Source organism: Desmodus rotundus, chromosome 4, assembly GCF_022682495.2.
Source record: "Desmodus rotundus isolate HL8 chromosome 4, HLdesRot8A.1, whole genome shotgun sequence".
Lineage (NCBI taxonomy): Eukaryota > Metazoa > Chordata > Mammalia > Chiroptera > Phyllostomidae > Desmodus > Desmodus rotundus.
The window spans coordinates 47,476,008-47,493,393 of NC_071390.1; the positions used below are offsets into that span (position 1 = coordinate 47,476,008).

The window sequence follows — 17,386 nt, forward strand, 5'->3', positions numbered from 1 at the left end:
AGAAATTGAAAACTTATTTGAAAAAAAAAATGAAAGAAAACTTCCCTAATTTGGTGAAGGAAATAGACATACAAGTCCAGGAAGCACAGAAAGTCCCAAACAAGTTGGACTCAAAGAGGACCACACCAAGACACATCATAATTAAAATGCCAAAGGTTAAAGATAAAGAGATAATTTTTACTTTTTTTAAAAGATTTTATTTATTTACTTATTTTTTGAGAGGGGGGAAGGGAGGAAAAAAAGAGAGGGAGAAAAATATCAATGTGTGGTTGCCTCTCACGTGCCCCCACTAGGGACCTCGCCCGCAACCCAGGCATGTGCCCTGGCTAGGAATTGAACTGGCGACCCTTTGGTTCTCAGCCCATGCTCAATCCACTGAGCTACACCAGTCAGGGCTAAAGAGAGAATCTTAAAAGCATCAAGAGAAAAGCAGAGAGTTACCTATAAAGGAGTACCTGACTGTCAGCTGATTTCTCAAAGGAAACTTTGCAGGCAAGAAGGGACTGGCAAGAAGTATTCAAAGTCATGAAAAGCAAGGACCTACAACCTAGATTACTCTATCCAGCAAAGCAATCACTTAGAATGGAAAGGCACAGATAAAGTGCTTCCCAGACAAGGTAAAGCTAAAGCAGTACATCATCACTAAGCCATTATTACAAGAAATGTTAAAGATATTTAAGAAAAATATCAAAACTATGAACATTAAAAAGGCAACAAATTCACAACTATCAACAACTGAATCTAATAAATACACACACACACACACACATGCAAACAACCAGAACAGGAACAGAATCATAGGTATGGAGATCATTCAGAGGATTATCAGTTGGGAGATAAGGAGGAGAATGAGGGGGAAGGTACAGAGTTTAGGAAGCATAATTGGTAGGTACAAAATAGACAGGGGGGTATTAAGAATAGTATAGGAAATGGAGAAGCCAAAGAACTTATATGAATGACCCATGGAAATGAACTAAGGGGTGGGACTGCTAGAGGGAAGGGGGATACTAGGTGGAAGGGGGACAAAGGGGAAAAAATTGGGACAATTATAATAACATAATCAATAAAATATACTTCAAAAAGTGTAAGAGAAAAATTATCAAATAGCAAAAGGTAAGAGGAGAAAGAGAACCTCTGTGTCCTTTTGTTTTGCCAAGAGATTATTGCAGAGGTACAAAAACAGATAAAAAGCAAAACAAATCCAAATGAAAAAGTTTCATACATCAAGATCAGAGTCTTGTAAAACAAACTAAAACAGAGATGCTTATACAGTAACCAGCAGGAGTAGGAGGATTAACTCAAAACTTAATGAAAACATGTAAAGGGAAAGAGTTAGGGAAAAAAGAATGGGAAAATGGAAAGGGATGAGGTGTAGTCAGAAGTCTCACTAGTACAAAAGGATATTACATGGAAAGCAAAGAACTTCACAGAATTAGAGTTTCATGGATAGGAATCAAGAACCTGTATGCCTGATAGATTCATAAAATCCTTAACTGGGGAAAAAAGGCGAAGGAAGGAAAAAAATATCAACAGATTATGGCATAAAGACAAATAAAATAAAAGGTAAAATAATGTTCTTACATTGTTTACAACAATGTAAAGGTATGTGTGTGTGTATAAATAAGATTTATACACATCTATGTCATAATTCACAGTAATTATGTTCTATCAAGGAATATTTTAAACTTGCACATTGAAGCAATGGAATTATTTCAAGATCGTAAGTTCTGTTCAATAATGGTATACACATGTATGTTTATCTATACACACATGTTTATGTGTATATGGATACATATACACACTTCTGTATCATCACAAAATAGCATGTGAGGACCTTTAGGATAGATTCTTTAAAACTTTATTTATAGAGTCAACATAATGTTCAACTCAGTATTAAGCTAATGATGCAAATATGAATTTTATTAAAAAGCCTCAGAAAAAAACTCTTTAGAGTTAAGTGTAAATATGAAATGTGAAAGTACTTTGAAGTCTCTCAAAAAAAGCTGTGTCATAATAAAAATTAATGAACTATTTAAGAACTGCACAAAGACCTTCAATGTACACTGTCAGCCTTCTATTCCCAGAGACAGATTAGAGGAACCCATGTATGGATATGGGTTCTGGATTCTGATTTGTGAAATAGGATATTCAACCCACTAAAAAAAGAAAATAAGGAACAACTGGAAACTGTCACAATCACGTATTTAATATCAGTGTCTATAGATATGAAAAAAGGCGTACAGTTGAAAGAGTAGGGTAACAGAGGGCAATTCTCAAGTTCAGCAACCACATAATAGATCCGAAGAGAAGGAGAAGCAAAGAGGAAAAACCAAGACATAAAAAGGTGGTCCTCTAACTGCCTTCCTTTACCAGAAAACAGTAGCACTGAAATAGCTCCCAAGAAATTTAATCTAATAACACCTAAGCTGCATACCAAGAAGAATTTGGATACAGGACTGCAAAACCTAAAAGCAAACAATCAAAGCATAGCTTTTCCACTTAGCACAAGATTACTGCTAACTTAGAAAAACAAAACAGAAGAAAACAAATCCCATTAGCCTGGAAATTCTCTTAACGTGCAAAGAATACAAGTGGTCTATGACCTATACACTAGATAGAAGTTCAGATGTCAAAGCACATCTGATTTAATTCAGTGACCCAAGAGGATATGACCCTCTAGGATAATGTTTCTAAAACTGGGCTTGTAGGTTCCTAGGGGATATATTCTTATTAGTATTATTAACTAATACTTAGTGTTCTATGACTGCTCCAGGAGAATTTTTAATTTTAGGTTTTTATAGCAATAATTTGTCAAAAACTGATTTAAAAAACCTAAAACTAGAATAATCCATTTATAATACCAGTATTACTATGTAACTCCAAGAGTTGCAATGGTTGTGATTATAATCAAACTAGTACCAAACATGACCTCTGTATCTAGGATTTCATACATAGTGTGCTTGATGAGTGAAGGCCAAATGAGCATCACATCTCATCCTAAAAGCAAATGTTTCATTGTAGTTCATACAGAGAAAGGCAGCAAGAGAACAGTTATCAGACACCTCAGAACAGCGGCTACTGACAAAGTATGTTTCAAGACAGTCAATAATAACCACCATTTTACCAATATTTAACTATGCCCCAGGAACTGCTGCAAGCACTTTCAATAGATCACATCAATTAATCTTCTCAATAACTATAAAAGATAGATACTATTATCTCTAATTTACAGAAAAAGAATTATGTCACTTCCCCAAGAACATAGAATGAAAAATGCTGAGACAGAATTCAAACCCTGGCACACTTACTTTACACTGCTTCTTTACCATATTTTGGTGTGAACTGAGATTCCTGATCATCAGAACATAATCTCCTCCATATTGAATATCAGATTTATTTTTAAACTTGTAGTGTTATATATAATCTATAAATTGGTTATGGTTATATTTCTTTTAAACACTAAGCATCAGGAAGGAGTTTAGAACTAGTTTAGGGTTTGTATGTATTTAAACAAAATAGTCACAAATAGCGTAAATGAACAAAGGGCTTCTTAAGAAATTGTTTTACTTTAAAAGGCATCCATATATCACTCCAGTTTCAAAAACACTGCTCAAAGACCTATACTACTCTAGGTAGTGGTTAGGATTTCTACGCAAAATCTTGAACAAAATTCATTAATGAAGCATCGATTTTCTTCAATGGCAAATAATTTAAATCCCCTTTTCATTGTAATACGAGGGTGGGCAAAAGTAGGTTTATAGTTGTGAGTACACGAAACAGAGTTTATTCTTGTATTATTAATGCTTGTAGTATGTAAGTTTTCATAGGAACTGTAAACCTACTTTTGCCAATCCCTGTATTATGTCCAAAAACTTGTGTCTGTAAGAAGATAACATACAACTTCAAAAAAACTATTGTCTATGGACTCCAGCTACCACTCCATTATTTTTACTCCTTCCTTTTCAATGTGGAACTTTTCTTTAAAGTATATTTCATTGATTATACTATTACATTGTCCCATTTTTCCCCCCTTTATCCTCCTGCACCCTGCACCCCTCCTCCCTCCAGCATTCCTCCCCTTAGTTCCTGTCCATGGGTCATACATTTAAGTTCTTTGGCTTCTCCATTTCCTACTGCCTATGGTTGTTGTTCTCTCTTCCTCACCTCCAAATTTCCCTTAAGCATGACTCACCCTAGACTAGCATTTAGCCATGTTACCAGTAACTTCCATGTAACCAAATTCATTGCACAATTCTATGATTTTATCCTATTTCTTAATAGCATTCAACAGTTTCTCCTGCATTTAATTTCGGTTTCCACAACTCTCTCCTAGTTTTCCTGCCTTACCCGCCACTCGTTAATCTCCTTTATTGATTTCTCTCCTTTCCTCATTTCGTCTTCAATCGATCAGCAATTCTTGTCCCTTTCACTTCCAAGAGGTATTCCAAGTCTACTTCTCTTTCATCTACACAACCACCATCCTAGTCAAACCAATCATTTTATTTCCCCTAAATGACTAAAACAATCTTCTAACTAGTCTCCCCTCTTTCATTTTTGATCTATTCTCCTCACTCCATTCTCCATAGAACTGACAGAATGATGATTTAAAAATATAAAACATTATAATCCCCACTGCTTACCATCCTCCCTTGGCTTATCACAACACCTTAGAAAAAATCCAAGCTCCTGATCCTAATTTAGAGAACCTCCATGATCTGGTACCTGCCCACTTCTTTCGTCCTTTCCCAGTAGTCTTCCCACTCCGTATTTTAGCCATACTGGCCTCTTTCTATCCTTTAAACAAGTCAAGCTTTTTCTCACCCAAGGTGTTTTACTAGATGCTCATTTTTCCTGAAATTCTCTGTACTCTCATCTTACACAGCTGCTTCTTAACATTTAGATTATGGTACATACTTCATTACACAAACTTTTCTGATTACCCAATTGCATGAAATCATACAGTCTTTATTAAATTCTCTTATTTTAATTCTCTCTATAAAGTACATATTATTAACTAATACTTTTTGCTTTATTTGACTACTGCCCATCTTGCCCAATAGATTATAAATTCTATGAGTACAGGACCTTTAACTATCTGGTTCATCACTGTATTTCCAATACCTAAATAAATGCCTGTTACATATGGGATTCCCAATAATATTTGTTGAATGAGCAAATGAATATACCTAAATCTGTAGAATAACTATAAACTTGAGCTGGATTCCCAGTGATTCGGGGCAGGGGGTGGGGGAGAGTGAGGGCTGGATCAACAAATCTCTCCCAATCCTGACCCAAGTACCTAGGGAAGCAAAAGATATTCTAGAAGTGACCTGATAACTATAGCTGAGAGTACCCTAAAAATAGCATGCACTAACCACACTGCCATTAGAAAACTTAAGACTTTTTTAGTGCCTACTAGACACATTCCAGACACTATTAGGGAGCTTGCCCCTGGTGCCTAGCAAGCAATAAAAGGTACTTACCCTTCTACAACTGCTAGACATAATGCCTTAATGATCTGCTTAAGGGGTGGAACAGATGGCCTCAAGTATACTACAATGGTTAGCAAACAAGAGTATTAAACCTGACTGTTCTATATCTAGCTGCTTACCCATTTCTAGAATTTTGCATGCCTCATTCAAGTTTTATAAAACTATGCTATTATTTTCATGGGACATTAAGTGTCCAGTTATTAGACTTAGCCACATAGAAAGAAGTATATAAAGATGTGGATGTACATCAAGAAATCAGAAATAAAATTAAACACATAAAGGGGGAAATAAAACAGAATCAATAGTCCTAGAACTCTCCTCTGGTAGTTCTGAGGCAGGGATCTCACAATAGTAATACAGGGGTAGGCAAAAGTAGGTTTATAATTGTGACTGACATTCTTTTGAGTTAATAAAGCTATTGTAATCATCATAACCTGCAAGTCCTTTTCCATACGAGCAACTGTAAACCTACTTTTACTCACCACTGTATATTCTTAGATTTCCAGGACCAGTGACTCCAGTATTCTCAACATTAGAGAATTAAGAGGAAATCACACTGAAAACAAATAAGGGTTATAAATCCATGTCAAATTTGCATTTTTCTTAGAAAAGTGTAATCTATCTTTTCGGTTTGGCTTTGGTATAAGACTGGAATGTTTATAAATATGCGTAACATGTGGCTGCTCCTTTGCAATGTATTTTTATTTCAGTAATAAGCTCTGTATTAAAGCTCTAAAAAAACTTTAGAATTTCAAAAACAAGCAATTTTTTTTATATTAGGAGAAATGATAAAGATGAAATCAGAAAATGCAGCAAGAAACATACCATTCCATAGGCCTGCTGTTGAACCCAATTGATATAATCATTCCTTATGTCTATCAATTCTTGTACTTCATGTACATAAAATTTATCATACTGTATAATCTGCCCCGTTTTCTCATTTACCTACAAAAAAAAAAAAAAGTGTCATTAACATTAAACTTAACTAGTACTTGAGACAAGCTGAAAAATGTTTTAATAGAAAAAGGCTTGAGGTTTTTAAGCTAATTTTCTCTTCCCATAAAAAATAATTTACTGAGTGCCTACTACATGCAGTATACTAGTTAAATGCTATGGAAAACAGAGTGGTAATATGTGATATATGCATTCAGTACCTGAAAACCCAGTAAAAATGAAAAATATTTATATAACCACCAAACAGTATGAGATATGTATTATTAAAATATATATAGTATATATAAACTAGAAACGATAAGGACTTCTGGTCGGGGATGGGACTTAAATAACAGTAAGAACTGCTAATGCTTCCTGGCCAATACGGCTCAGTTGGTTGGAGTGCTGTCCTGTAAACTGATTCCCAGGTTTGATCCATACCTAGGGCACATACCTAGGTCGCGGGTTCAGTCTCCAGTTGAGGCACACACAAGGGGTAACTGATCGATGTTTCCCCCTCCCTCTTTCTCTCCTCCATTCCCTCTCTCTAAAATCAATGAGCATGTCCTCAACTGAGGATAAATAACGAAATAAGCAAATAAGAGATATACTACATTCACAGACTGGAAAGAAATTATCAACACTCAACAAATGCAGAAATGAATCTGACTAAATTCTGGTTTTATAAAAAGCAGTGATATAAAAAACATATTTGGTATAACAGAACAAAACTGAATATGCCTAGATAGTTAGATATTACAGAACCACAGTTAATTTCTTTGAGAAAAATAATAGTATTATTTTTGTGTAGGAAAATGCCCAAGAAAATGAATTCTGAGGTATTAAAGGGCTTACTTATCTGGATTTTACTTTCAAATGATTCAAAGGATACAGTATACACACATTTATAAAGCAGATGTGATAGCATGTTAACAATGGCTGAATCTGGAATGAAGGACACATAGGTATCTATTTTATTTGTATTTCGATGTTTCTGTAAATAGGGCAATAAAAATTAGAGTTTGTATTTCAATACTTCAGTGGATAAAATGATAAAAATTAAAGACAGTGAAGTGAATGGAAAGGATTTCAAAAAGGTGTGAGGAAGAACACTCCTGGCAGAGAAAACAGCATGAACAAAAGGAGAAAAAATCTGTATACACCTGCCTCAGCTAAACTGATGGTACAAGGAGAATGAGAGGCAAAAGGATCAGAGCTGGACCCAAAATGTAGCCTGGAGCGAAGCCCAGCTAAACCCTGTCTAGATCAGCCATCCCCTGCCAACTTTCAGGCTGAAGCAGGGCCCATTACAGTAGGAATGAAAATGCTTATTACTGTATGCCAATTAGTTTCAGTGTGTTTTGTTGCAGAACATTACTGTGTCAAAAGCTGATACTTGGGGATATAAGGTTTTAAAGTCAACAAGTGATAGAATCAGTGACATTTTATGCAAATTATTCTGCTGGCAGAGTGAGGTATACTCAAGAATGAGTAAAGAGGCTAGTGATAGGGAACTGAATTGGGAATTAAAAGATTCAAGGTTTCTGGATATAAGAAAGAATGTAGCCCTGACTGCTGTGGCTCAGTTCCATTCCCAATCAGGGCACATTCCTGGGTTGCAGGCCAAGTCCTCAGTTGGGGGTGTTCGAGAGGCAACCAATCGATTTTTCTCTCTCAGAACATATGTTTCTCCCCCTCTCTTTCTCCCTTCCATCCCCTCTCTCTAAAATTAAATAAATCTAAAAATAAACAAGAAGAATGCAGAGGTCATGATAGCTAAATGGATATAGAACACAGGAAAAGAGTCAAAGACAACTTCAAACTTTCAAGCCTGAGTAATTGAAAAAAAAATGCTGGCAGCACACACATACAAACAGGAAAAGACAATCTTGGTGAGGCAGAAATGAGAGCTGGGAAGGATGAGAAATTTGTTATTAAACCATTATTTTAGGTTAAAATGATGGCAAACGTGTCAGGTAGCTCAAGACAAAGTTTTGCCTCACATAACTGAGAACCATTTTCCTAAAGGAGACAACTAAAAGCTGTGTGTGGCAGGAGGTGAGGGAGAAGAGTGAAAAAAAACAAAGAGCCAAATGCACACACTTAGATGCCACATTTAGAAGAAAACAAACCACTGAAGAAATAAGTTCATCTAACATACAAATTTTTTTTTAAAAATGAGCTAAATTTCCTATGGAGAATAACAGAAATAATTGTTTATAATTTTTTAAAAAATCACACAGACACACACTAAACCAACTAAGCCATGTTTGGAAAGAAACAAAAGGAATCATCTAGTAGAGGTACATAAATCTACCAGACAGTGCTGTGTCCAATCAGGTGCTCAATAAATGTGAGATGAGCGAACAGCAAGTAAAATGAGTAACAGGTATGTATATAGTTCATGCTCCTAATAGTACTTTAAATTTTCACTCAACTGGAGATTTTACCTTAAAATCAACTTGGATTTTATGTTCCATAATAAAAAAAAATAACTATCACGAGGGACCACTTACTAAGTAGATGTAATGTAAATTATCTCATTTAGTCTTTGAAACTCTATGAAACAGATACTACTACATATACATACACAAAAATATGTGAATATTTGTACATATAAGTGTGTGCTGTATTTAGAATACTTCATGTTAGAATACATATATAAAACATATTTTTCCTTTTATGAATAATGTTTAAAATTATGTCATCAAGTACAGTCAATGCTTGATCCTGTGGCTTACTCTTGAGAATATAAATAACCCAGTTTAAGAAGCACTTATTAAAAATACTGCTTTCATTTTCAAAGTTGAAACTTTTATTCACTCAATTCACTGATGAAAACATTTTGAGCTCGTTCTTTCATTGTTTGATTACTTTGTAACTGTGAGAGAAACAGACCAGAGTAAAATTGCTATTCCCGGCTTTTCAAAGATAGTTTACCTGGAGATCAAAACCTTGATCTTAGAACTTCTGGCTAAGATGGAGGCACAGGTAGATACACTTTGCCTCCTCACATAACCAAAAGGAGGACAACAAATTTAAAAACAAAAAATAACCAGCACTGTCAGAAAATCAAACTGTATGGAAGTCCAAAAACCAAGGAATTAATTAACCATCCAGACTGGTAAGAGGTACAGAGACAGGCAGCTGGGGTGCAGAGGACGTGCGGCAAGGCAGTAGCTGTTGAAGCAGGCAGTCCCACATTTACCTGTGGATAAACCGGGAGGAATGACTGGGGAGCGTGACAGACCACACAACCCAGGGTTCCCGTGCAGGGAAATAAAGCCTCAAAACCCCTGACTGAAAAAACCTGTGAGGGTTGAGGCAGCGGGAGAAACTCCCAGCCTCACAGGAGAGTTCGATGGAGAGACCCACAGGGTCCTAGAACATACACAAACCCACTCACCCAGGAATCAGCACCAGAAGGGCCCAATTTGCTTGTGGGTAGATGAGGAAGTGACTGAAAGCCAGCCCAGAGCCAAGCAAGTGGCATTGTTCCCTCTTGGACCGCTCCCCCACATACAACGCCACAACTCAATGACCTGGGTTGCCCTGCCCTGGTGAACACCTAAGGCTCTACCCCTTACTATGGAAGGGGCATGCTGAGACAAAAAATATGGCCCAAATGAAAAAAGAGATCAAAGCTCCAGAAAAAATACAACTAAGTGATAAAGAGATAGTCAACCTATCGGGCAGGGTTCAAAACACTGGTAATCAGGATGCTCACAGAAGGGATTGAGCATGGTTGCAAAATAAAGGAAAAAGTGAAGGCTACGAAAAGTGAAATAAAGAAAAATATACATGGAACCAACAGTGAAGGGAAGGAAACTGGACTCAAATCAATGGTTTGGAGCAGAAGGAATAACGAAACATTCAACCAGAATAGAATGAAGAAAAAAGAATTCAAATAAATGAGGAGAAGCTTAGGAACTTCCAGGACATCTTTAAACATTCCAACATCCAAATCATAGGGTGAAGAAGGAGAATAGGAAGAGCAAGAAATTGGAAACTTATTTGAAAACACAATGAAGGAGAACTTCCCCAATCTGGCAAAGGAAATAAGACTTCTAGGAAGCCCAGGAAGCTCAGAGAGTCCCAAAGAAGTTGGACCCAAGGAAGCACACACCAAGGCACATCATAATTACATTAGCCAAGATGAAAGATAAGAAGAGAATCTTCAAAGCAGTATGAGAAAAGGAGACAGTTACCTACAAAGGAGTTCCCATAAGGCTATCAGCTGATTTCTCCAAAGAAACCGTGCAGGCCAGAAGGGGCTGGAAAAAAGTATTCAAAGGCATGAAAGGCAAGGACCTACATCCAAGATTGCTCTACCCAGCAAAGCCATCATTTAGAATGGAAGGGCAGATAAAGAGCTTCCCAGATAAGCTCAAGTTAAAGAAGTTCATCAACACCAAGCCCTTATTATATGAAATGTTCAAGGGACTTACCTAAGAAAAAGAAGTTGATCAAAAATATGAACAGTAAAATGACAACAAACTCACAACTATCAACAACCGAACCTAAAAAATCAAAAACAAAACCAAAAATGAACTAAGCAAACAACTAGAACAGTAACAGATTCATAGAAATAGAGATCACATGGAGGGTTATCAGTGGGGAGCAGGGGGAGGAGAAATGGGGGAAAGGTACAGGGAATAAGAATCATAATGCTAGGTACAAAATAGTCAGGGAGGTTAAAAATAGTATGGGAAATGGAGAAGCCAAAGAACTTATGTGTACTACCCATGGTGATGAACCAAGGTGGGGGAATGCTGGTGGGAGGGGAGTACAGGGCAGAGGAGAATAAAGTAGAGAAGAAAATGGGACAACTGTAAGAACATAATCAATGAAATATTTTTTAAAAAATTAAAGAAATATATGAGATTGTGAAAAACACAAAAAAACAACAAAAAACCCCAAAGCCTTGATCTTACAGCAGGGGTCAGCAAACTATATAGCCTATGGGCAAAATCCTACCTGGACTGTTTTATGTAAGTAAAGTTTATTGGAAAGCACCCAAGCCCATCTATTTTACTCCATCTATTTATATACTATCTGAGATGGAGTTGAGTTGAGTGGTTGTACAGAAACCACATGACTTACAAATGGTAAAAATACTATTATCTGGGTCTTAACAGGAAAAGTTTGCAAACTCTTCACCTAGAGTCTTTAGTCAAACCCCTTCTACTGAAAATGAAAATATACACAATAATTACTCAAAAAAATGCCTTAGCTTTCCCTGCACCAATATTTATGTTCAAAAATACAGTCATGCACTGTATAAGAATGTTTCGGTAAGTGACAAACAGCATATACAATGGTGGTCCCATAAGATTATAGGCAGCTGAAAAATTCCTATTGCTTACAGACATGGTAGCCCTCATAGGTGATTACTCATGCATTACTCACATGTTTATGGTGATGTTGGTGTAAACCTGTGTTGCCAGTTGTATAAAAGTATAGCACATCAATTATATCTAGTATGTAATATTTGATAATGATAAACAACTATATCACTGGTTTATGTATTTTTTGTACTATACTTATCATTATTCTACCTATTTAAAAAAAAAAGTTGGCTGTAAAACAACAAGCTTGCTATATCAGCAGTAACCTCATACAAGGGGGGACCAAAAAAACCCCTCGGAATTTATTTATAAGAAATAGTGTATTTATTCTTGCATGTTTAAACTTCAGTCACCTTCAAAGTACTCTTCATTTGATGCAATACACCCATGAAGCAGTTTTCTCCACTGCTCAAAACAGTTTTTGGACTTGTCAATTTTGATGTCTTTTAGTGCTTCTACCATTTTTTTTTTTCACCTCTTCCACATCAGCAAAACATTTCCCTTGGAGGACTTTTCTCATTTGGGGAAACAAAAAAAGTGCCTCAGGACGAGATCGAATGAATAGAAAGGGTGGGGCACAGAGGTCTGGACATTTTTGATCAAAAACTGCTGAACACTCAGCGTGGTGTGGGCCAAGTGCGCTAGTAAATCACCCATCAAGAAATGGGCAGATGTATTGAAAAAGTCTTAAAAAAAAAAAAAAATTTCACTGAAGTCAAACACATCCTCTCACAATGTCAGCTAGTACACTGGTACAGATGGGTTCCTAGAACACACACCTAGTGGGGGAAGCCTGTAATAGAAGGGACTCACCCTCCAGAAAATTAATCGTGGGGTCTTTTTTGCATCCCTCCTCGTACATCTCCAGCTTACCACATCTCTTGATTGCACCACAGCCTCTTGTGCTTTAATTCAATCTCATGTTGTTTTGTACAATAACATGCTGTACAGGCTTGCAGCCTAGGAGAAACAGACTATATGCCAACTAGCCTAGGTATGTAGTAGGCTATTCCATCCAGGTTTGTTAAGTGCCATCCATGATTTTCACGTAGTGACCAAATCACCCAACAATGCATTTCTCAGAATGTATCCCCTTCACTAAGCAGCGTATGACTTAATACACACTAACTTTTTATCACATCAGACTCTTAAAATGTGGTGATATTTGTAGAAAATGATTCATATCCCACTGATATACATTTTTCTTTTATTTTAGATTTAAAAATGTAAATTGCAGTTTCCTTCACCAAGAGCAACCAGTGTTTGTATTCTGTATATCCTGCAAACAGGTTTTGGAAAAGAAATACTATGTTAGAATAAAAATTAACACTTCAGAAACCAAGTTTGGTTCAGGAACAAACTGCAGTCAAACTTAGACCGGGGGAAAAATTATGGCTGTTAATTCAGTCACAGTGATTTAACAACTAAATAGAAAATCAATTAACAATGCTGTAACAATAGGGGGAAATTAGACACTGAACAGAAGATCGATCCAGCAGACCTGTGTATACAGATTTACATATAAAAATCAACAGTTTTAAAATATATAAAAAAATACATTTGTATAGTAGATATGATGACATTATTTTATCCAAGGAGCCTTCCTTAAGTCTGAGTTATGTGCCCTCCTATGTGTTATTAGGGCACCCTTCATTTTCCTTAATCCAGCACTTATCATGCTAGATTATAAACACTCATTTGCTCGTATGTATACAACCACTCTAAATTTACATTCTTAAAAAGAAATCACATCTTTTACTTATCACTGCATCCCTAATGTCTAATACAATGATACGCACATAGTAGGCACTCAATAAATATTTGTGAAATGAATTAAAGAAGAAATCACATGGTAGTTCAAAATAACCTGTACATACATTCAGTATACGGACTGCAATGGACAAAATAAAATTATTTGTTTGGTCATAACACTTTTATTCCACATTTTAATTACAGTTTAGCATTCTAGTTTATAAACCTCATTTCAAAGGTGGTAGGTATATGGTAAGCAGAGATGTGTGTTTTATCTGTTTGGTTTATTTAAGGGTTCCTGGAAAAATAATTTTTGAAAATCACTCATTTATAAGATTAGCATGATATGCAGCAATTAGACTAGACAGGTCAAGTGAGTCTTTTTGTTAGGAATATCAGTCTCTCTACAATGTACTGTGTGAAAACTCAGAAACTGCTAAATAACCCAATTACTCGCCAGTAAACTCATTTATCTGGTAATACATTCATTCCTGACAGCAGGTACCAAAGTATCTTTCTTATACCATTTGGAGCATTGGATATGATTTTTAATCAAAAGCTTTCCAAAGGCCATGGCATAGGGAGGAACAAGTCACCCATATATACCAAAATAATTAGGAAACACAGTCTAGTTCTCTAGTTCCCAATCCTGCTCTAGGGTCAGGTCAAGAAGGAAATCATTTGAGGAAACTTCTCCTATTTCTTAACCATGGAGCAGAGAGAATGGATATATACACCTGTCAGCCATAAATGTTTTTGAAAAAACAAATCTCTGATAAGCAACATGGATTTCACTTAAAGATGAAAACAAATCACCCCTAACAGTTAATTTCCAAGAGTATCCATTAATGGCAGATTAGAACCAAGGAAAGTTTTCTCCAAAACAGGGGATAGAAGAGAGATAAGTGACAGCTCTAGGAACTCCCAGTAAGAGATTGGTATCATTATCATCCTTCTTTTAAGTATGTAACAATTTCAAACAAGGATCTATTTTTTATATAAATCAATGAATCGAGTCAAAAGTAGCAGTTTCCTATCCAAGTGGTAGTAATGGTGGTAACAAAAATCACTGCTATATGAAGGTATAGTAATTACATATACTGTGTAATTTAAATAACACATCAATCGTGGGAAACTATTAGGCCAGTATTTTAATCCTTATTCTACAGAAAATTCTCCATTTGCATGTGTGATAAAAAGAAAGATTTGTTCAAAATTACAGAGGATAGGAAATAGCACAAATGGGGTTAGAAACATGATCTTTAATACTATCAACTATTATGGAAATATGAACCACTAGATCTAAGGGGAATCAAATAAAAGTGAACCCCCTGTTAAACATATTATATTACTGTATCTGCCAATACAAAAGTACACTGGAAGCCTCAAGGATTTTGGAAGTGACTTGGATTTGTATTTCAACTCTTACAGGTTTATGACCGTTGACATTCAGATGAAGGAGCAAAATAGCAACCATACGGAGTTTAAAAAGTTAAATGAGGAATATATGTAAAGTGCTCACATGAATTAATATACAAAGGATATTCTAATCCTGGCCACTGTTAAGATTCTTTTCCTTTTTAGCTAGTGAAAACTTAGGATTATAGTATACAGCATGGCTCTATCAAAAAAGTCTCTGAAGATGGAACCCTGTAAGGGTTATTCTTCAGTGGAGATTGAGGCTTCTGAGCTGAGCAGAGAAATTAAAAATTACTTGCTCTGTCTATAATTATAAAAGACAAGAGATTCAATTCCTTCCTCTTCTCCTACCCTCTCTTCTACTTGTGGGGAAAGACAACAGCTAAAGCAATATATACAGGGTCCAGAAGGCTTAGTTGAGTGTAGCTGGTAGGGTAATAATATATGTGTATTAATTTATAGTTTTAATTTGAACATTTCACCTAAAATGTAACATGGTATGCTGGAGTGTGATATTATGTTACAGAATCACGTGGTTATTTTTAATAAAAGATTTTGTAATAAAAAGGGGGCATTATTTGTGCCAGATCCCATATATTTACTTAAAGGGGTAATAAAAATAAGTACATAAACAGGGAAGGAAAAGAGTAAATAATTATTTGGGAATAGGGTCCGGCTGACAAGAATGGTTCACTGGAATAGGAAAAGAGTCCAGAGGAAGGAAAGAGAAATCTAACTGATCTCTTGAATCCGAGACAAAAGGCATATAGAAAGTAGAGGATCACCCCATGAAGTTCAAGGATCTTCTTAATAGCAGATTACTGCAGAATCCAGTTAACCCTAAAATGGTGTAAGAAAGGCTTGTTCTGGAAAGAGCAAACAAAAGAATGACTTGTTTCCTAGGAAAGAAATGGCTATCATTTTGCCCTGATTATAAAGAGAAATGATCCCGCCCCCCACAAGAATCTGAGACATTCTATATATAATAGAAAAAGTAATTTCAAAAAGTCATTTAGAAAATACACAGGAACTTCACTAAAAGAATAAAAAGGAAAAATAAATGCTCCATATGGGTTCTTTCTTACAGAGAACAGAAAAACTAACTTCTTTATTCTCTTATCATTTACCTCAGTACTAGGCAAGAAGTGTCTGAAAACATTAAAGATGATGTTAAGGCGAGGAACCTACAGAGTAACCTAAAGAGTAAAGGTTCATATGATTTTTTAGTCATTTGTGAGGCTAGAAACATAAGTTTCTCCCTTAGGTCATGTCTCTCAAAAAGAAAATAGCACCTCAAGAATACCAAATGGCATAATAGAGATATACCTACCAGCTGTCAGGGATGTCTCAAATCCACCTTTAATGAAAAAGCTGAGACTATTTCTTCATATAACTTTGAAATGCTACAAGTATCCTTTATATGTACTATACTTTACACTAAGAGGAAGGGCAGGAAAGAATTCAGTCTTTTCAAATGATAACCACATATAAGTAATAAAAAACATATTTAAACTAACAAATTATGTTCTTCACAAGAAAATATTAAGAGAATTATCATTCGTTAGTTCACTATTGTTCTGCCCAACTACAGACAAGTTATCCATAAATGCCTAGCAAAGTTAAATAAGATCCAAGTTCCAAAATACAGATGTATTGTATCTTTTAAAGAAAAATTTAGATAACTTTTTCAAATTTCTACTATGTATCTTTTATGCCAATTTAAATCTGTAATATATTAATGTTAAAAGAAACATCATTGATCTGTTAGTAGGAATGGGGAAAGAGGAAAATAAACTATTGGACATACCCTATGTAATATTTCTAAAACCTTTAATGAAGTATGAAGAAAACTGTTGAAAATTCTTCTTTCAGAAGGGGGAATGCCAATCTTGTAGAGTTTCAAAAGATGTACCACAACTTCCTTAAAAAGTTCTACAATCTTGAGGAATAGTGGAGGTTCAAGTACTGACCACCAGTTTTCTGTTATTAAAAGGTGAACACACAAATAAAATGAATTTAAAGAATCACGATTTCAAAATAATACTGACTTTTCTTCTAAAGCAGTGGCTCTTAACCCTTTGAAGATCCCAGGAAGATACATATGACACAATATTTTATGTAACATTTCTAGGGTTTACAGACCTCACCTCACCCTCAAGTGAAAGAATACTGTTCTAAAAGCTCTCAAAAGCAAAAATATATAGATGATGAGTTGTGGGATTATGCACCTGAAACCCGTATAATTTTATTAACTGTGTCACCCCAATAAATTCAATAAAAGGAAAAGAAAGCAAAAATAAAGGTCTGCTGAATTTATATATTTTATTTCCTAAATGAATTAAACACCTCACCATTATACCTAATATTAAAACCAGTTATTAAAAAGTATTTTGGAAATTAGAATTTTAATTTTTAAACAAAACATCTTAAAAGTGTATTGCT

The 17,386-nt window shown here is 35.4% G+C and overlaps 1 protein-coding gene across 6 annotated transcripts in view; it reads right to left on the minus strand.

The window, feature by feature from the left end:
• Positions 1–17,386, minus strand: part of LOC112305483 (probable E3 ubiquitin-protein ligase HERC4) — a 146,347-nt gene that overhangs the window by 66,053 nt on the left and 62,908 nt on the right. For 5 of the 6 annotated variants that reach the window (XM_024561212.3, XM_024561210.3, XM_045196068.2 and 2 more), the window contains 2 exons: positions 16,752–16,924; positions 6,318–6,437 (listed from right to left, as the gene is read on the minus strand). In XM_024561212.3, the coding sequence (XP_024416980.2) occupies positions 6,318–6,437; positions 16,752–16,924 (293 nt within the window). Of the gene's footprint in view, positions 1–6,317; positions 6,438–16,751; positions 16,925–17,386 lie in introns of those variants that run through there. The other variant, XM_045196067.2, reaches the window with a different exon arrangement.